Source organism: Tenrec ecaudatus, chromosome 14 (assembly GCF_050624435.1).
Source record: "Tenrec ecaudatus isolate mTenEca1 chromosome 14, mTenEca1.hap1, whole genome shotgun sequence".
NCBI classification, from domain to species: Eukaryota; Metazoa; Chordata; class Mammalia; order Afrosoricida; family Tenrecidae; genus Tenrec; species Tenrec ecaudatus.
In genome coordinates, this window is record NC_134543.1 from 7,309,652 (window position 1) to 7,331,332 (window position 21,681).

The window sequence follows — 21,681 nt, forward strand, 5'->3', positions numbered from 1 at the left end:
AAGTTGGGCTGCAATCCTCATGGTCGATAGTTTGAAACCACCAGCAGCTCTTTGGGAGAAAGACCGGACTTTCTACTTTTGTCAACAGTTAAAGTCTCAGAAACCCACAGGGGAGGTCACTATGAGTCAGCATTGACTCAGTGGCAGTGAGTATTAAACATGGAGTCCTGGTGGCTGATAAGCACACAGTTAGTAGTGTAAACCCACCAGCCCCTCCCTCTCAGGAGAAAGACAAGGCTTTCTCTTCCCATAAAGAATGAGTCTCAGAACCCCACAGGGGCATTCTACCCCATCCTACAGGGTTGCTATCAGTTGGCATCGACTAGATGGCAGGGAGTTACAGTTAGTGTTGTAATGACCCTTCTCCCCATGAATAGGGAACACAGCTGATTATTTTTAGATGATTCCGATGTTACGATTCTGCAGGGTGATCATTCGAAGTGCATTTTGATGCAAAATACTAGTTAGGGAAGATTGGGATGAATCCATGATCAGAAGGATGCTGTGTGTCACTGAGTCGGCCACCATTCACAGTGTCCCTGCACCACCCGGAGGGAAACGCTGCCTGTCCGCCACTATCTTCACGATGGTGGCTGGGCTGGAGCCGCCGATGCAGCCACTGTACCAGTCCATCTCATTGAGGGGCTTCCGCTTTCTCACAGACTTTTACCAAACATGACATCCTTTTTCAGGGACCGGTCCCCTCCCGAAGGAGTCCTGTTGGCACAATGGGTTAAAGGTTGGGTAGCTAATGGTAAGGTCAAAGGTTCAAACCAAGTGCTGAGATTCAGCCAGCTCCCACCAGTTCTGCAGAACCGGTAACTAATTTTTTGGTACCTATTTTTTTGTTCAGCTAGGCAAACCAGTTAAAATGGTGCTTGTCATCAGGGCTCTCTCGAACTCGGGCAGCTGCCCAATGTGGAAATCGTAATTTTCATTCCTTACTCTTTATGAACATTCATGTGTGCAACAGCGTATTCTATGTGGCGGTAGTAATGCTCATTCTACCCAGAGGCATACAAAATTAGATGAAACTATACTTGTAACGTTTACCGAGCCATTTCCTAAAACTTGTTATATATACATTTATTTTTATTAAACTTTTAATGAGATACATTTTTATTCCCTTGTGTTTGTTACTTCAGCAAATATATAACATATGGAGAAAAAGTGCCAAACAACCAGAGGGTGACAAGCTGCCAGTCCTTTCAGCTTTGTGTGATGCCCCAACTTCCCACGAGACATGATGAGTGAATGATGCAATCCTGAAAGTGCTCAAAGAGCTAAAAATATTGTCAGAACAATTGCTGTAATTTTAGCAGAAGCAGAAAGGGATTTTTCAAAGATGAACATAGTATGTTCAGAGAAGTCACCTGTTTCTAATAGATCAAACACCATGATCATTGTCTAATTGGCCTACCTCTAAAGCAGTGGTTCTCAACCTTCCTAAGGCCGAGACCCTTTAATACAGTTCCTCATGCAGTGTTGACCCCAACCATAAAATTATCTTCTTTGCTACTTCATAACTGTAATTTTGCAACTATTATGAATTGGGTGACCCCTGGGAAAAGGGTTGCAACCCACAGGTTGAGAACCGCTGCTCTACAGGAATGGGCTCCTGTGCCCACATTGAAAAGATAGTTAAGGATAAGTCACACAATCGATGATGTTCAGATAAATGTGAGGAATCTTGCAAATGAGGATGCCAATCAAGAAGCAAAGTAGAAATATCTTAAATGTTTTTTTTTGGGGGGGGTCAGGTATTATTAAGTATTTTTTCATCAATATTCTAAAACTTTCTCATAACATAATCTACTTTGTGTACCTCTTATTGTTCTTATTTAAGTATTAACTGTATGAAATAATAAACTACCTTTCAGTATATTTTGTTTTTAGACTTAAAACAGTGATTAGGGTAGAGAACCGGTTGTTAAATGATCTTATTTTTTGGTTGTTAAATTCTTTTAATCCTACTACTGTTCAAGCCCACTTCCCTCTCTTTAAGAGAAAGATGTGGCTGTCTGTTCCTGTACAGGCTGACACTCAGAATCCTCTGGGGCAGTTTTACTCAGTCCTGTATGGCCATGGATTTGATCCCTGCGGCTGACGCCATGTCCAGAAGATGTGATTGTATCCTGGGATTTTAAGATTTCTGATGCCAATTTAGTTTTAGAGAAAGGTAGACAACATCAAAACAATTGCTAATATATTTTAGACGCATTTTTACACTTGATCTTAGCTAAAAAGCTAAGAAGCGATTTTTAGAAGCATTTTTGGGGATCTATTAATTCAGTAGGATTTCCCTCGAGAACTTTTTTGCTAACATGCACGCAGGCTACAGGATGCTGGGGTCAAGTGCATTATTACATCATCGGTAGGGTAATACTTGTTTATGATTTAAATAACCCTGACTCCTTTTGTGAGTCTCTAGCTAGGGTTTGCACTTTTAAAGACTAGTTTAGTCTTGTAACAAACGTTGCCTGTGCCCTGATCATCCTCCTCCCCACCCCCCACACAAACGAGTTCTATCAGAATGTGCCAGGTCGCGGTTCCTTTTGAAGTTTTCCTATTGGAGGACAACACGCCAAGAAACCTAGGTATAGAATGGGGATCGCACGCGCGTGCGCTTTGCACTAGGCTATGTAAACAACTATGCCGGTGATCGCCTAGTAAGCAATCTCACACCTTCCATTCAACAAACTTAAAAAGCAACAAACAAAAAACGACCGCGTTTCATTAAGAACTCTGAATAATAAAACCACTGAGGAAGGTAAGAGAATCCTGCTCAGATTCGCTCTCTCCTTTTTTTTCACAGTCGTCCCGCCCCTCTACCCGGCCCCGCCCACCAAAATGCACCTGAATCGGTCGCGTTCCTACTGGGGCAACCCCGCGTGCAGAGTAGAACTGCCCCACGGGGTGTTTGCATAGGGTGCTCCACTGGCCCGCTTCCGAGACTCCTCTGGGTGAGGTGAGGCCAACCAGCTCTTCTCCTTGAACTTAGCCAGCGCACCCTATGGGCAAGTCCATCGCCACGAATTGACTCGCCAGGACATAATGTCGCATGACTAAGCGTCCACTGCCCCCAAAGCCATGGCCGTGCGGTGGATCCAGATTCAGAGCGACCCTACAGGTCGGAGCTGAATTGTCCCATAGTCTCCGGGGTGGTCTTCTTGACAAGTACAGACTGTCACTTCGTTCTCCGGTGAAGCGGCTGGTGGGTTTGAATGGCCAACCAGGTGGTCAGCAGCGGAGCGCTTTCATCATGTGGTACCAGGGATCCTTTATAGTCTCTGAGACACACACACACACACACACACACACACACACACACACACACACACACACACACACACCAAAAAGAAGGAGCAGTGCAACACAGGTCCTTGGGTACCTTCTTAGACAGGGACTGAGCAGGTGGAGAGCGGCTTCTCGCCCCGCTTCCCAGGCCGGAACGCGGGGACCCGCGTCCCTGGGAGGCCACGCGCCCGCGGCGGCGGCGGCGCCGAGTCCGGATGCCGCAGCCACAGGTTCACCTCCGCACTCCCCGCCCGCGCCGCCCGCTCTCGGCGACTCGCCCAGGGCCCAGCGGCCGCGGGAGCGGCCCCGCCAGGCCCCACTCGCCGCGGCCTCACCTGGTCCACAGCGCCAGGGGCGGGGCCGGCGGCCGCGCCCGCACGCCAGGTGAGCACGCCTGCGCAGTCGGGCCGTAAACAAGCCCGCCCCTTCCCTTCGGCGCGGCTCCGCGGGACCGGCTCGCGGGTGGGAGGGGCCTGGAGGAAGGGGCGGGGGGAGCGCGAGCGCCGAGGACGGCGCCTGCGCGGTGGGCGTGATCCGGGCACTTAGGGCAGGATGAACGCTGCTTTCCAAGATGGCGACGGAGGGAGGAGGGAAGGAGATGAACGAGATTAAGACCCAATTCACCACCCGGGAAGGTCTGTACAAGCTGCTGCCGCATTCGGAGTACAGCCGGCCCAACCGGGTGCCCTTCAACTCGCAGGGATCCAACCCTGTCCGCGTCTCCTTCGTAAACCTCAACGACCAGTCTGGCAACGGCGACCGCCTGTGCTTCAATGTGGGCCGGGAGCTCTACTTCTATATCTACAAGGGGGTCCGCAAGGTACCGACCCGGGCGTCGCCGGGGCCCGCCAGCGGCGTGGGTAGAGGCCGGGAGCAGGGCGGTGACAGCGGGAGCCGGGGTGGCCGTCGCGCTTACTTCTGAGTGGGCCGGCAACTCCACTGGGCTGTTCCGGAGGAAAGGGGCTTCGGGAGTGAGGAGGGCGGTGGCGGTGGCGCCCCGGAGGGCCCGCGGGCTGCGGGCTCTGACTGGGAGGCTCCAGAAGGAGCGGGCTGCCTCGCCTCCGGCGCAGTCCGCTGGACTGACATGTCCGGGGAACGGGCCTGCCAGTCCCCGGAAGAGGTGGGGTGGCCGTCTCGTCTGTCCTGGGAGTCGCCCTGGGATTAGGAGCAGGGGAGCAGGGCGGTCTGGGAAAGCCTGTAAGGCAAGGCGGAACCGGGGCTGGGAAGCGGAGGACCGAGACTAGGTCAGAAGGGACCAGCTGGGCACCGAGGGCTACTCCACCTGCTGCCCTACTGACACTTCCTGAGAGTCCCCCCCTTCCGGTCCCAAATCCCCGGGGGAGGAAGCCTGTCACCGTCTCCGCCGCCGAGGGACTCTGCTCCCGAGGACCATCTTGCCCCTTACAGTATGCGAAGGGACGAGACCTGCACTTGGGAGGTCGAAACGATGTTGTGGACGAGCTCGGCTGGCCCACGGGGTCCGTGTGTGAGCGTGCTCAGGTTCATCCAGCCCAGCAAGTCAGATTCTGCCCCAAACAGGGAGGGCTGCGCCTTAAACGCTACTTCACAGGAACTATCCTTCTTGGCGGGCGACTTAGCAGTAATTCTGTGCAGCATGTAAGTCATCTTTTAAAAATATCCTATTAGCGCTTTTCTCCCATTGACTACCTAAACTGTGTTCTCAGAGACCATGACTGACTTTGAGGTTGTGGTTTGACGTGATTCTGGGGAGAGTGAGGAAGTTAATGCTCACTCACTCACTCCCAATCTAGGCATGGGAAAGGGTTGATAAAATTCAACTTACAAATGTTTGCTCCATGTGAAAAATCGCACATCTTGTGGAGGGGTTTAATATATCCGAGTCCAGCGCAGTTTTTGTGTGGGTAAAAGAACCAGGAAAACCACAATGATATCTAAATGTAGCAGTTTGTCTCAGTTGTTCAAAGGAAATCTTTGTTTAATGGAGTTTAATGACAATAAGTGTACTTCTGTGTTCTGTGTTTAGGGATATGCTGTTAGAAGTTACTGAATGTCAATTCCTTGACGCCCTTCCCCGCCCCTCACATCCCCGTTTTGGGAACCAGGCAAGTCTGAAGTAGTAAGTCCATAAAAGCTGAAGGCTGTAGGCCTAACTCTGTCATAGATTTACTTGTTAGGTGGCCTTGGACAAGTTATGTGACTTCTACCTGAACCTCTCTAAAAAGAAAATATTGCAGGACATGTACTGTAATTAATCATATAATGACTGTAATGAACTTTAAAGTCCTGAAACACTCAGTAGGTATAAAACATAGTTCCAATAAGCATAAAGAGTAACTTAAACAGTAAGCTGCCATCTTGACATTGATACTTTCCTTGGGAATAAGGTTAATGTGTATACAAACGCACAGTGCTTAAGAAGGAAATTCATGGACACTAAATTCTAGTGTAGGCTTTTCTTTGAAAGGGAATTACTTTGACTCACTCTAATGCCAAAGCTCAGGATCTATTGGCACAGGCTGGCATCATGAAAATAGGCTCTTGCCTGGAAGTTTACCCAGTAGTGCTCTTTCACCTAGTTCACTGTACCCCAAAACATATGTTAAACAAGACATCTTAAATGTATCAATTGCCCGCTCAGCAGGATAATCTGGCTGAACATTTGCACCTTTTTGGTACATGTGCGCTTTCGTGTAGTGCTATGATGTAGAAACATTGTAGTAGCTGAGGGACATTTCCGATCTCTTCTAGACATTGTAATTTTGTTTTGTTTTTCACAGAATGAGTTTGCCTTTATTTACTGTTACTTCAGAATGTCATTGTTTTTGTCTGTGTTTTCTGAGTTTGAAATACATCACAGATTGTACCCTTAATGAGAAAACAGGCTTTTTTTTTTTTTTTTTTTTGGTGTTAGGAGCTGTAAATCTGTTCTTGAAAGTAGGTGGTTTGGAGTTTGCTTGATCCCACCCCCCACACTCCCCCATTTGTTTTTCTTGAGGAGTATAAAGTTTTTGTTTTTTATTTTAATGTTATATTTTTAATTATTATTTTAAAATCATTTTATTAGGGGCTCATACAACTCTTATAATCCATACATACATCAATTATGTAAAGCACATCTGTACATTCATTGCCCTCATCATTCTCAAAACTTTTGCTCTCCACCTAAGCTCCTGGCATCAGCTCCTCATTTTTCCCTTCCCTCCTTGCTCCCCCTCCCTCACGAACTCTTGATAATTTATAAGTTATTATTTTGTCATATCTTGCTGTGTCCAATGTCTCCCTTCACTCACTTTTCTTTTGTCTGTCCCCCAGGGAGGAAGTCACATGTAAATCCCTTGTAATCAGTTACCCCTTGTAATCAGTTCCACCCTCCCTCAACCCTCCTAGTATCACCACTCACACCACTGGTCCTGAAAGGATTATCTGCCCTGGATTCCCTGCGTTTCCAGTCCCAATCTGTACCAGTGTACATCCTCTGGTCTAGCCAGATTTGTAAGGTAGAATTGAGATCATGATAGTGGAGGAGGAGGAAGCATTTAGGAAGTAGAGGAAAGTTGTATGTTTCATTGTTGCTGCATCACACCCTGCCTGGCTTGTCTCCTCCCCGAGACCCTTCTGTAAGAGGATGTCCAGTGGCCTACAAATGGACTTTGGATCTCCACTCCACACTCCCCCCCTCACTCACTATGATAAGATTTTTCGTTCTGATGATGCCTGGTACCTGATCCCTTCGACACCTCGAGATTGCCCTGGCTGGTGTACTTCTTCCATGTGGGCTTTGTTGCTTCTGAGCTAGATGGCCGCTTGTTTACCTTCAAGTGTTTAAGACCCTAGACGCTATAGCTTTAGATAGCCGGGCACCATCAGCTTTCTTCGCCACATTTGTTATGCACCCATTTGTCTTCAGGATCCTATCATGTAGGTGAGCACACAATGATATGACTTTTTGTTCTTTGATGTCTGATAACTGATTCCTTCAACACCTCGTGATCACACAGGCTGGTGTGCTTCTTCCACGTGGGCCTTGTTGCTTCTGAGCTAGATGGCTGCTTGTTTACCTTCAAACCTTTAAGACCCCAGACGCTATATCTTTTGATAGCTGGGCACATCAGCTTTCTTCACCACATTTGCTTATTCACCCGCTTTGTCTTCAGCAGTTTTGTTGGGAAGGTGAGCATCATAGAATGCCAATTTAATAGAAGAAAGTATTCTTGCATTGAGGGAGTACTTGAGTGGAGGCCCAATGACCTTCTGCTACCTTAATACTAAACCTAAATATATACACATAGATCTATTTCCCCATCCTCATATATAAATACATTTGCATATGTACATGCCTTTATTTAGATCTCTATAAATGCCCTTTGCCTTCTAGCTCTTTCCTCTATTTCCTTTGACTTTCCTCGTGTCCCACTATCATGCTCAGTCTTCATTTGGGTTTCAGTAATTCCACTTGGTGGTTACATTACCCTTGATCATGCCCTACCAGGCCTCCTACACCCTCCTGACCACTGATTTGGATCACTTGTAGTTCCCTTGTCCCTGGGTTTGCTAACACCTCTACCCCTCTCCCATGTCCCCCTGGAACTGTCAGTCCTGTTGTTTTCTCCTCCAGATTGTTCATCCAGCCTATCTTATTTAGATAGACCTGTGGAGATAATAACATGCACAAAAACAAGACAGAGCAAAACCGAGCAACAATATACAACAAAACAACAAACCAATGAAAACAAAACAACAACAAGAAAGAAAAGCTTGTAGTTAGTTCAAGGACTGTTTGTTGGCCTTAGGAGTGTTTTCCAGTTCAGTCTGTTGGGACACCACGCCCTGACCCCAAAGTCCACCTTCAGCATTCCCTGGGGACCTCACCATTCTGTTACCTTGTTGTTCTGTTGCACCCCTTAGTGTTTTGCCTCCGTGTGGCGGGATCAGATCAGGCGCAATTCCCACACTGTGTCTCTGGTGTTGTCCCCTGTAGGGCTATGGGTCAGTGAGGGACATCATGTTTCATAGTGGGACCGGCCATGTGGTCCTCTCTGTGGACTGACTGCTCTAATCAGGAACATCATCCTCAAGGCCTGGTGAGCATAAAGTTTTATAGCAACTTTTCAGGTCATTCAGAGAAAAGCTTTGAACCTGTTTGAATCGGTTCAGTCATGGCCAACACAACAAACTCAGATATGGATCTGAATTTGTGGAATATAGGTGTGCCCACATGCCAAGAAGAATGGGAAAAATCATGAGATAGTCCTGGAATGGGAGATTGGATTGTTGCCAGGACTGTGGAGGGCAACACGCCCTAGTATTGCCAGCAGCTGACATTTTTGAGCTGGGCATCGTTGTTTCTGTCTTTGCCCATCAAGAGATTGGGATGCTATGCAATGCACACAGTGCTTTTTTTAAAAAGGGAGGTTACATTTCTAGCAGGGTGTCAACTGTAATTTTTCCCATCCTGGTTATCGTTTCAGTACACCCACATTTTACAAATTGGGGTTCTGGTGTTGTTTTGTTGGCCATGACTAAACTGAGAAGAACCAGTTTGAAGCCTTGTTCAAAAGACCTAATTTGGATGAATAAATTCAACTTAAATAACCATGTAACGTGAGTGTAAAATAGATCTTAAGGAAGAAAAAACAAGTCATGAGCTTTCTGCTGCCCTAAAGGGCAGCCACCTCTGCCAGGGAATAGATAGTGTGGTGAGGGAAGTCTAAGCAGAGGAGTGAGGTCGCCCCTTTGTAAACATTCACACTTGGTATCTAGAGCTGGAAGGGTACTTAGACCCTCTGCAGTCCCACCTTCTCATGGAAAACCGAGGCAAGAGATGACACCAAATTGTTAAGAGTTGTTCCCCTAGTAAGTAAAACGCAGTCTAGCCAACTGTAAATAGCAGCCTTCATGAGAAGAGACTGGGTAGACTTGGACATCACAGGGTCTGTAGAGCTCACCCCAGCCAGTAGCCATGCAGTATCTCATTTAACTCTCCACTAGTGAGTCTGTGAGGGAGGCAGAAACTTCGTTTCACAAACTTCCTGAGGAAGTTTGGAATGGGGTTTCTTGTGTGGGGAGGTATAGTTTTGTGAGTTTACTTTGCTTAACTGAAGATAGCATGAACATGGATTTAATTTGGACACTAATCCTTGAGTTGATTACTATAGGAGCTATACTAGGCCAAGCAATGAGGGAGGAGGGTATTCCAAGTTGAGTAAGGCACAATTGATCTCTATTCAGCTGGAGCTGAAGGAGAGTCAGGAATAGGAGGCTATGGAATGTGTGGCTCATGGCCACTGAAAACTGCCTCCTCTGCCCTGAGACCGGAACCATTACTGAGCATTTTGATCAAGGATTCTACAGAAGAATGCTGATCAAAACGGGAGAATGTAGAACAGAATTTTGAGTTTTCCTAGACTCCAGACTTCCTGAAGCCATGGAAGGTGGAAGAAACTACAGCCCCGAGATGGTCTTTAAACTTTACACCAGGGGTCGATCCCCATCCTTTCCTAAAGCCAAGCAACACATTAGCTCAACTAGGAAACGAGATCTGTCTTCAGCATTACGCTCTTCTAAGAGTTACATGGGATCAGATTGACAGCGGCAGCTTGAAAGATTAGGTAGAAACGGTAGTGGGCTGCACGTGACATGAATGGAGGCAGCACTGCAGACAAGGACAGGCCGCTGTTTCTTCAGGAGAAAGAGGAGGCAGTCTGTTCCAATAAAGATCAACAGTCTCAGAAACTCCAGTGGGCAGTTCTACTTTGTCCTCAAACTTTGATGTGAGTTGGATTTGACTTGATGGTAGTGGGTTTTTGATTTGATGGTGCTGTTGGATAGATGTTGGGCTGTCAACCATAAGGTCAGCAGTTCAAACTCGCCAGCGCTTCCCTGAGGATTTACTTACCATCGTGGAGGCCCTTAACTATTAAGAGGATCCATGAGAGTCGGATTCAGTTTGATGGCAGTGGATCTTTGCTTTGTATATTTTTCAACAACCAAAGTAAAATGAAATCACATTAAAAATTAAAAGTTGAGTAAACCCCTACCTGCTCCATCCCACAAAGAACTTTCACTTTACTAACTTCCAAACATCTTGATATCATTCTTTGCTTTCTAGTTTTTTGGGGTTTTTTTTGTAGAGAGATTGTTTTAGGATAAAGATGCAACAGAGGGGCTGATTTGACCCACCCTTTGATTGTAGGGAGACCTGTTTTCACAGAAATGTGAGTGGCTTTCCTTCAGATTGCAGCTTAAACATCTACTTCTCAGCCAAACTCAAAAACCAAACTGATTCCATCAAGTCCGGTCTGACTTATATGCATTGGGCTGCTAACTGCAAGGTTAGCAGTTTGAAATCTCCAGCCTGCAGCCACTGGAGACAGATGAGGCTTTCTACTCCCATTCTGAGTTGCAGTCTCAGAACAACCCCCCCTCAGGGGGAGGGCAGTTCGCCCTCTCCTAGAGGACTGCCGTGAGTCACTTCCTCAGCAGATGCTGTGAATTCTCTGGCTCCATCATCAGTTTTCCCCGAGGTACATGTTCTCCCAGCACCCTGCACTTCGTCTTTTTTTCTGAATTTGTGATTCTCCATGTGACTGACTCCTCTGTCAGGCAGGCTCCCAAAGACTAGGGACCGTGGCTTTCTTGGGCGCGTCTTATCCTCCAGTGCCCCGCATTTGCCAGCATAGAGTGACTTCTTACCATGTCTTTGTTCAGGGATGGAGTAGAGGACACATCCATGTCCTTTAAAGTTATACTTTTAAAAATATCTGCAGAAGCAATTCAATTTGGGGTCCCAAAGTCACTTGGGTATTTTTAGACCTCTTTTTAAAGACATTTAAAAATGTTAGTGTGGGACAAATTTAGCTGTCTTACAATAGGGGGATTGTGTAGCGAGAGACAATGAAGTAATTGAAAGCAATAGGATGGCACAGATTATGTTTGATCTCATCCTTTCTCATACTAACAAACAACTTTCAAAATGTGTCCGTACAATGACTTACCTCAAGCCCAGGAACTGTACTCCTCCCTCCCCCACAGATTTTAGGATTCCAAGCCACGTATGTACTGGATTTGGTGCCTCCAAAGACCTTTTCAAGGAGCCTTGGTGGTGTCATGATTACATGTTAGGCTGCTGACTGCAAAGTCAGCTGTTCACAACCACCAGCCTCTCCGCAGGAGAAAGATGGGACTTTCTAATCCATCGGTTCTCAATCTTTCTCACCTTTCAAACAGTTCCAAATGTGGTAGTGACCCCCAACCATAACCTGATTTTCATTGCTACTTCATCACTGTCATTTTGCTACTGTGATGAATCAGGTGACCCCTGTGAGAGGGTTGAATGACCCTCAGGTTGAGAACACTTTTAATCCCATAAAGAGTCTCAGAAACATACAAGGACAGTTCTACTCTTTCCTGTGGGGTCACTGAGTCGCCATCGACTCAATGGCAGTGAGTTTGGTTTGGTTTGGGCAGACCTTTTCAATCCTTAACTCTGTAGCATTGATTCTTTGTGAAATACCATAATACTTTTATGAAAGTAATCTTTCTGCTCAGGAGATGCCTTCATTTTTTGATTCGGTGCCTGCTGCTTAAATGGTAACTGAGCGGTGGAGTGTGCTATGAAAGAATGCCGAAAACCTTGCAACTGCAGCTCTGCATGTAGGGAAAGATATGCATGCACCACCCAGGAGGAACCTGGGCCCCGAAGAGTCAATTGGTAAAGGGTTTTTAGAGAGGGATTTTACCCAGAACGGTGATGGGTTGACTTAGGAGGGAGGAATGAGTGTTCCATTACTTTTCAGCAAACAGCAGAATGACCACTCTGGAGGAATGCTGACTTGTGTGGACAGGTAAACCAGGTCTCAGGTATTGGGCTGCTCCTGAGGTCAGGTTCACACCCTACTCATTTGTAATTCCCACACCTCCCTACCTCCCATTCATAATTTAGAAAGAGGCTGACAAGTCTAGACGTTTTTATATCAAGTTTACTTTGAGAACTTCTGTACTTCAGTTAGTGGAGGAGCTGGCATTGCTGAATGAGCAGAATCCTCTCTTTTCCATTAATACGCTCCACACTGACTTCTGAGATACTGCTAGGATTTAGTTTTCTTGACTGGTGACTCTCATACTGAGGGGAGAGCACGATAGCTTTTCAGTAAAGCAGGCGTAAGACCCTCTCACGTGTTACCTTGGTCCTTATGACCTTGGGGAGAGGAGTGGTGATGAGATTCTGAAGGACTTCCTGGGTGGATGTGGGCCAGAGGCTTTCGGAGTGTCTCAGTAGTGTACCTCTGAAATCCAGGAGAGTCACGGGTACTTGGAGATGCTGAGCCCAGGCAAGTCCAGAAATTTGCCACCGAAATTTATTCTCACCAAGTTAATCCAGAGGTGTAAGTAATATTTATTATGCTTTGGAAGAAAACTTGGGCAAGACTCAAAACATAGTTCCTGGATTTTTTCACCAACTGATTTGGCTATATGCCTAAAGAACCTTATTTCAAAAATAAATATGTTGGTTTTTATAGTCTGATATTTGATGTCTTAGGAAATACTTGTATTTGTATTTCCATGAGGTTCGTGTGTGCAGACATAGTCAATGTGATCCTGTTTGGGTATTCAGGACCAGGCATTAAAAATAGAAGTAGCTGTAATTGGTAGGCATTCCCAGTTTTGGTTTTAAGGCATTTAAAATTGAGTGTCAGTGGCAAGTCACGTTGCTCTCTGAACATTTGACAGCTGCTTTTAATAGTGTAGCGGTTACTCGTCTACTCGCCGGGCTGTGAGCTGCGTGGTCTGCAGTCAGAACCACCAGCAGCAGCTCCTTGGGAGAAAGACTGGGCTTCCTGCTCCCGTAAACTGTTAACCAACCGTCTGCGAAACCCACAGGGGTCCCTATGAGTCAGCTTGACTCCATGGCAGTGAGCTTGGTTTGTGTTTTGTAAATAAGTCTACAGAACGTGTCTTGGTTAAAAAAAAAATACCCCTCATTGATAACGTGTTTGTGGGAGACCTGTTACAGGCGAGGGCAGTGCTGTCTGCCCAGATGACTGGTGGCAACTCCATGTGTGTAGCCTGGAACCGCTGCATAGGGTTTTTGAGTCTGGGTGGGACCTTCTTGAAGCCAGTCGCCAGGTGTCCCTTCTGAGGTGCTGCTGGGTAGGCCCGACCTGTCAGCCGTTTAGCTAGTACTTCAGTGCTTATCTGCTTGTGCCCCCAGGAGCTCATTTGTGATGTGAAGGTGAACGGGGCTTAAAAGTGTGTGTCCCTGCAGTGAGGACTGTCATGGAGGTAGACAGCCTGTGCTTTCCCCGTGCCATCAACACTACATGTGACCAAAAAGAAAAGAAAAGAAAACGTGTTGTTGTCGCATGAAATCCAACTCACAGGACCTCCTGTGTGTCAGAGTAGATTGTGCCGTGAGGGCTGCATCGGCGGTTTTTGTCTGAAGTCTGTCTCCAGGCCTCTCTTCTGAGGCGCCTCTGGTTGGAGTAGCTCCAGTTGGGTTCGTAGCCAAGGGCTTTAGCCATTTTCACTCACTGTGACATAGGAATGTTGAGTTGGATTTCAGTTAGATGGTGTGTCCAAAAAATCTTGGCTACATACAACATTTTTGTCCATTTTAAACCTTGTTGCCTTATATTTCTAATATCCGAGATGCTTTGTCTTCGTTTCTGATGGAGGGAGTTGCCAGTTGCTCTGACCGCCTTTGCCAAAGGGTGATTTGTAAAATTGAATATTATTTTGCAGTATATACTGTCAATTCTATTTTGTAAATAGGGGGTTGCTTCTTTCTTTTTTTAAATTATGAAGCAAGTGAAGGTTTGTTTACCAAACAGATCAGTTTTCCATTCAACAGTTCAGCCCCCACCCATGTCATTGACCACAGTTCCCAATGTAAGGTCACACATTGCACCTCTCTCTTCTGCTTCCCGTTGCCATTCCTCCTCTACCCCCACCCTCTGAACTTGGGCCTTGCGCAAAAGCTGCCCTTTGGATCTCCAATGGTGGGTGATTCTAAGGTGTGCCTACCTCCCTAGCATTATTGTTCTCCTCCTGGCCGGTTTTGCTGCAGGTGAACATTGAGCCGTGGGAGTTAAGTGCCTTTCCAGATACAACAGGTAACGAAGGGCCATGGCCTCCAGGGTTCCACCAGTCTCTATAACCAGTAAGCTTGGTCTGTCTGACAATTTTGAGTTTTGTTCTCCATTTTTCTCCCACTGTCCAGAACCTTTACAGTATGATCGTTTTCAGACCAGCCAGCCAGGCAGTGTCTGATTCTTCTGGTCTCGGGGTTGTGAAGACTGATATTTGTGTGGTCTGTTAGTTCCCTGGTTTCATTGTTTCCGTGTGCCTTTCAATTTCCGTCCCTCTTTTTTCCTCTAGGCGGGAGAGACCAATAGCTGCACCTCAGATGGCCGCATGCGAGATTTTCAGACCCCGGTGGCTGCCCACCCAAGTAGAATGTAGAGCACCGTCTTTGTGAACTAGGTTATGCCAGTTGAGCTTGGTGGCCCCCAAGACCATGATCCTGATCCCCCAGCCAAGCAACTCATTCCCTCAAGGTATTTTGTTATGTCTGAGAAGTTTTCATAACTGCCTTCATTATGCTCCCCCACACTCATGGATTGCAACAAGTGGTAAATGCACATGTATCAATGCCATGGTAAACTTCCGTGTTGTCATGGATAGCCTCCCACACCATCCAGCCTGTGTGTCTGTCCACATCTACTCAAACTGGGTGTGCTGCTCTCGGAACATGCCAGATCAATCTGCTACACTCACTTCCTCCTGTTTGTAGTGATTGATAGTTGTGCTTGAAATTATAGGCTTTTACCAGGAAAAAGCAAGTACAGTTGATGAGGTTGGAATATGTGAGTTTATATTTAAAAATGTAAGACTCATTGAAGTGGAGAGAGAATTTGTTCAGTTAACCACCCATTTTACCAAGAGAAAACTGAGGCTCATGGAGACTGAGTCCTTTGTATGTGATCATCAAACTAGCACACAGTTGTCCAGGGGTTTGAATCCAGGCCTGTCGGTGCCCACAGCCGGAGCACTTGACAGTGAACTAGACTACACAGGACTAGGGCCCAGTGAGTGGGACTCTGGTCCCTTCGAACCATAACTTTATGCATTTGTTCCATGCCCGCCTCAAGAAAACCTCCATTTGTTGCTGCCGGTGATCCTGACGCATCTGCGAGTCAGAGAACTGGCTCTAGTGAGTTCTGTGACTGAGTCTCCAGGAGTGATCACCAGGCTTTGTTCTGAGGGAGCCCTGGGGCAGGGCAGGTTACCTTACCTGTCGGACTGCTAATTGTGAGCTGGCAGTTTGACCCCCTCAGCTGCTCTGTGGCTTTCTGCCACAGGGGCTGTTTTACTTTGTCTCCTAGGGTTGCTGTGCACCAGAACCTACCAGATGGCAGTGGGGTTGCTTTGGGTTTCCTTCCCAAGCACTCCTCAAAACACCGGATGTGCAAGCCCTCCTCATTGTCCTCATGCTGTGGAGTCTGCTCCAACTTCTCATAACCCTGTAGGACAGGACAGGGCTTCCCCAGAGGGTTTCTAGTCTTTATGGAAGCCCACTGCCGCAACTTTAGCCCACAAAGTGGGGCTGAAGTACCAACCTTTTGGTTAACAGTAGAATGCTTGACCACTGCCCCATCAGGCCTACTCATGGGCTTCTAAAACCAAACCCTCTGCTGTGGAGTTGATTCCAACTCATAGCAACCACGTAGGACAGAGTAGAGCTGCCCCTTGGATTTCCAAGGCTGTAATCTTTATGGAAGCAGATAGCCACATTTGCCCCCATTGGGGAGCCTCTGGTGGGTTTAAACTGCATGGACCTTTTGGTTAACAGCTAAGTGCGTAACCACAGGCCACTAGGACTCCTATGCCCTCCTTTGAAAAGAACACAATGGAAATGCAAGCCCACTATCACAGGGTGGAGGGCAGCTCGTGCTGACTCTGTCCTACCAGCTGTTTCCCTGCCAGGGAGCTGACCGCCTCCATCTCGAGCTTGATTTGAGACCTGAGTCTCAGGGGCTTTTCTCTCGAGCTTGCTCTGTGCCTGTGACATGCCGATGGCTGCCACTGTCCATGTTCCCTCCTGCACTTAGAGCCAGGCTTTCCCGGCTCCCAACTGAATAGTCACTTCACAAGAGTAAGCCTTTCATTTGATTTATTGTTGCACCCCAACTCAGCACTTAGAGCAGTGTGTTGGAGGCCCTAGAAATGTTTACTGACTGAATGCCCTCATTCTGTGCTGCCTTTTTATGTAGTGTTCTGTCATCTTACATACTTTGAACATGTCATCAGGAGAGACCAGCCCTTAGAGGTGGCCATCATGCCTGGTAAAGGGGGGGGGCAGTGAAAAAGAGGAAGGCCCTCAATGACATGAGTTGGCCTAGTGGCTGTACCAATGGGTACACGCATAACAACAGTTGTGAGGACGGCAGAGGACCAGGTAGTGCTGTGTTCTGTTGGACGGGGCCGCTGTGAGTTGGAATCGACTCGATGACACCTAACAACAGTGGTTCTCTTTATAGTGAGAACGGTAATTTCATAGCTGACCAAACCGTCACATAGAGCATCTCATTTAAACTCTGTAGGCAAGGCCAGGCACTCACTATTGCTACTCTTCCTACTTCATGGAAGAAAAGATGGATTCAGAGAGCATAAGAGACAGACCAGGGGTAAAAATAGTTAGCAGGACTTGTGACTCGTCGTCCATAATTTATTTTATTTGACCCGAAGCTGCCATCCCAGATGTGCTCAGAATTGAGCAACTCACATTTGAAGTGCTTTTTAGCAGTTGGATTTGCTCCACAGAGGTAGACAGCACCTTTTGTAGGACCTTGAGCCAGTTGAGTTTCTCAGCCTTGGTTTTGCTATTTTGTGAGGAGTGCTGGGAGAACATTTGTCCTGACTGCCTTACTGAGTTGTAGGATGAAGTGAGATCATTGGGTAAGAATCCTTAACCCTTTAAAAAATGGCAAGGTGTCCCTTCCAAGTCTGACGATTTAAAAATGCACATGTTTGTAATCATGGCAAGGAGATACCAAAAGGACCTTGGTGGCACACTGGTTAAGTGTCTGGCTGCTAATTCAAACCCGCCAACTGCCTCGCGAGCAAAATGGGGCAGGCTGCTTGCACAAAGATGAGAACCTGGGAAACACTCGGGGGCGGTTGTCCTCTGTGCCATTGGATTGGTAGGAGTTGCAACCTGCAGCATGGGTTCAAGGAGCCCCCCAGAGGCTGGGAGGAGCTCAGAGCCATCCTGCTGTCACTTGCTGCAGAGACTTGCTCAGGAACCCAAGCTTTGTAGAAGGGGAGGGGCTTGTTAGCGACCAGGAAAGCAGTGAACACCCCTGAGAGAGCAGCGGAGTTGATGGGAGATTTCTCAAGGGAGAGGAGGCTCTGTGAGAGGGAGAGCTGGCTCAGGACCCTGACCCTGCCTTGCCTTGGTCAGCACCACTCACTCGCTCACTGGACTTCTGTCAAGTGAAACTGCTTCCACCTTTATTTTCATTAGCCTCCACCGACATTTATCCTGTCTTTTATTTTGAATATAGGTAACAAGTCACAGCAGTAACCGCACTGTGACCTTAACCCAATGAGAACTGCCTGTGGTTGAAGATGTTGCGTATGCCCCTTGGTACTTTGGGGTTCCAGCAGCTAGTGGATTGGCCACTGGCCTTGTTACTTACTCAGTGTGTGATAAAGAAGTGTCCATGTGCCAGAGGCATAGAGGTTAGGACTTGGGCTGCTAACTGTGAGGTCAGCAGTTCAAAACAAAACCACCAGATGCTCTGTGGGAGAAAGACCAGGCTTTCTACTCCCCCAAAGAATTACAATCTCAGAAAACCACAGAGGCAGTTCTACCCTGTTCTATAGGGTCACTATGAGTCGTCATTGACTCGATGGCAGGGAGTGAGTACCTGCATGTCAATAAAGTTGGTTTCTTTTGTCCTTGTGGGTACATGAGAACATTGGCATGAGAAGGAGCTCAAGGCTTCCTGGTTTTAAACTGGCTTTGGGCTTGTCTTCTCTCCTAGGCCTGAGTGAGTGGCAGGAAGCAGGGCTGGTTTCTCAGGTCGCCTTGTGTTAGCTCTGGCTTTGCGGTGCATGCTCTGCCCTTGTGTTGATCTCTCTCAGTGTTAATGATCTGGGTTTCCAGACTGGTTGTGCCATTTGCCTCCTTGGTGGCCTGGTCCTTTTCTGTCCATGCTGCCCTGACTGCCGGGAGGCTCCCAGGAACTGTGCCACAGGGCAGACTCTGTTATGTGGGTTCAAATAGTGACCCAAACCAAATCAAACCCACTGCCTTCGAGTCGATGCCAGCTCATCGTGACCCTGTAGGGCAGGGCAGAACTACCACAGTGAGTTTCCAAGAGTGTAACTCTTAATGGAAGTAGAAAGCCCTATTTTTCTCCTAAGGAGTGGTTGGTGGTTTTGAACTGCTGACCTTGCAGTTTGCAGCCTAACTTGAAACCACCACACCCCCAAGGCTCCTTTCAGAGAGCGACAGTGTTCACTAGGCAGATGATGGCAGTGTGATGTCTGTCTTGGCTGCGATGGGAACTCAGGTTTTAACACGGCAGCACGTAAACTGGATTCAAGTGGGTGGGGATTCTAGACCAAGTAAACCAAAGCCCTAGACCAGTGGTTCTCAACCTGTGGGTCACAACCCTTTGGGGGGTGGAATGACCCTTTCATAGGGGTCACCTGATTCATAACAGTAGCAAAATGACAGTGATGAAGTAGTAACGAAAATAATTTTATGGTTGGGGTCACCACCACATAAGGAACTATATGAAAGGGTGGCGGCATTAGGAAGGTTGAGGACCATTGCCCTAGACTGTGGCATTTGAGGGGAGCCTTGGTGTCACAATGGCTGAGCCTCGAGTGGATGGAGCTGCCCATCCCTGTACAGGCTACTGTTTAAGACACCTTCTGGAGTAGCCCTTTAAGGTCACTCTGCTAGGCTTTTTATGGTCACCATACGTTGGAATTGGCTCTTCAGTAGTGCATGTGGGTCTCCCCTCTTGGTTTTGTTGGGGTCTCTTGCTGCATTATGGGGGCTGTAGCTTGTATGGGCTTGGCAGGCTAAGAGTCTCTGCCCAGAGGGACCCTTTCAATGCTGGCTGCATCCTAGCTGCTCCGGGGACTACAGTGTGATTTCTAAAAATCTCTTTTATGCATGAACTTTTCTGAGGTCAATCCCTCCCAAGCCAAGCACAGGTTCGCGAATTCTCCAGAGGACTTGAGTCATCCAATGGCATCATAGCTGCCCTATTGCGTGTGGCTTAGCTCCTGTTTCAGCCCTGCTCCCCCAGTGCTGCTCTTGCCTTACTGGGTGGACCCTTTCATCTGACCACAAGAGGACACCCCCAGCCTGCTGTCTCTACCCTGACTCAGCCCCTCATCCCACAGCCACACCGCAGACCTTGTTGTTACCAGTGACTGCAGCTGCCATCTCCACCTTACAGGCAGGCGGCCACCTTTGACCACCAGCTCCGACCTTTCTAGCTCAAGCGCTTTATGCCCTCAGCTTCGTCTTTAGAACCTGCAGGAACGTCCAGTTCACTGGTCTTGGCCACCTCTCCCCTCTCCATGGTCCCTAACATTCTCACTGCTGGCTTTTCCTCCTTATTCAGCTTGAATTCTAACCTCCCTTGCACACACACATTGCTGCTGTTTAGCTGTTCCTGTGCAGTGCATGCGTCGGAGAATAGTACAACCTTGCTGACTGGCCTTCCTGTAGCTGAACAGCTGTGGTGCTGACTCGCCACCCTGCATGATTTAGTCAGTTTTACATCTTCCCCTTCAAACCTTCCATATGCTTTTTCCAGTTCCCATTCTCAGCAGAAGGAGCCTGGTGGCTTGGTGGTTATGCATTGGACTGAGATCAAGTCTGCAGTTTGAAATCACCTTAGCTGCGCTGTGGGAGAAAGATGGGCCTTCCTAGGGAAACTCACAGGGGCCCTTCTACCCTGTCCTGTAGGGTTGCTATGAGTCTATCAACTCATTGTCAGTGAGTTTGATATTTTGGTTTTATTCTTAGCTGGGAAGGAAATTGAGGCTTTCTCTACTCCTGTAAAGAGCTTCACAAACTCAGAGGGGCAGTTCTACCCTGTCTTACAGGGTTGCTGTGTGTCTGAATTAACTCAGTGGCAGTGAGTTCAGTTTTTAGTTTAGATTCTTAACTGATGACCTTACCAAGAAAATCAAAGCAGTCAGAAGGGAATGACACACTTCAGTACTCTGATCTGCCAGCTTCCAGCACCGTGCTGGTGTCTTCTGCCTTCCCTCACTGTTGCTGTGCTCGCCGCGAGGCTACCTCATCCACATGTCTGCTGACTCCCATCTCACCCTGGTGGCCATTCCATCAATGTACAAACATACTATTTCTCCATCTTCAGAAAAGAGAAAAAAGCCCTTTTCCTGAGTCTACAACACTTCTTTTTTTTTGAAAACATATAATCGTGTTTTTACTTTTTTTAAACATTTTATTAGGTGCTCATACAACTCTTATCACAATCCATACATATACATACATCAATTGTATAAAGCACATCTGTACATTCTTTGCCCTAATCATTTTCAAAGCATTTGCTCTCCACTTAAGCCCTTTGCATCAGGTCCTCTTTTTTTTCCCCCTCCCTCCCCGCTTCCCCCTCTACAACACTTCTTAGCTAGTTTTTTCTTAGCTCTTCTAAGAAATAGTTGGCGCTAACTTATCAAGACCCTCAAAGCGTGGTCCTTGGCGCAGCTTCTGCAGCATCTTCCTCACGTGTTGGGCTTGGAATGCGGCAGAGTCAAAGCCTGCTCTTTGATGTGGACTCCAGGTGACATGTGCCCACCAAGAGCTGGCAGAATTCTCTCCAGTTCTCCCTGCCTCTTCAAGTGGATCCATTTAACTGATGACCCCTTCCTGTCCTCTGCTTCACATGCCCAGCTCAATGTTTTGCAGTAAACTCACTGAGTTGTGTGCAGCGTTACCACAATTTTGCTTTGGGGTAGGAGGGCTTGCTTTTTAAACTGGACTTGGGATTTGGATTGTGAGAGACATTTGTGAGGTTTCACCGCCTGCACTCAGGAGTATATACAAAGAGAACTGCCGTCTGTGCCCGACTTCACCAAAAACCGGTTGCCATCGACTTGATCTCCACCCATGCCATTGTTATTGGCACGATAAGACATTTGAGCAGAGATTTAAAGAACCATTTGCTGTGTCTGGTGTTCTGCGCCTTTTTCTCCCCCTGCTTAATAATTATACATTGGACATCTTTCCATATTAGCCAATAGAGTGCTTCCTCGTGCCTATTGTAATGGTGTCGTAGTCCATGTATCCATGTAGTGGGTGTGCCAGCGCTCATTTCGAATGTAGATGTACGTATTATTACAGAG

General features: G+C 47.4%; 1 protein-coding gene across 6 annotated transcripts in view; it reads left to right on the plus strand.

The window, feature by feature from the left end:
- The first annotated feature begins 3,838 nt into the window (after positions 1–3,838).
- Positions 3,839–21,681, plus strand: part of WDR20 (WD repeat domain 20) — a 63,182-nt gene continuing 45,339 nt past the window's right edge. For 2 of the 6 annotated variants that reach the window (XM_075530615.1, XM_075530616.1), the window contains exon 1: positions 3,839–4,117. In XM_075530615.1, the coding sequence (XP_075386730.1) occupies positions 3,869–4,117 (249 nt within the window). In that variant the 5' untranslated portion in view covers positions 3,839–3,868. Of the gene's footprint in view, positions 4,118–5,302; positions 5,385–14,655; positions 14,835–21,681 lie in introns of those variants that run through there. The other 4 variants (XM_075530617.1, XM_075530618.1, XR_012779665.1 and 1 more) reach the window with 3 other exon arrangements.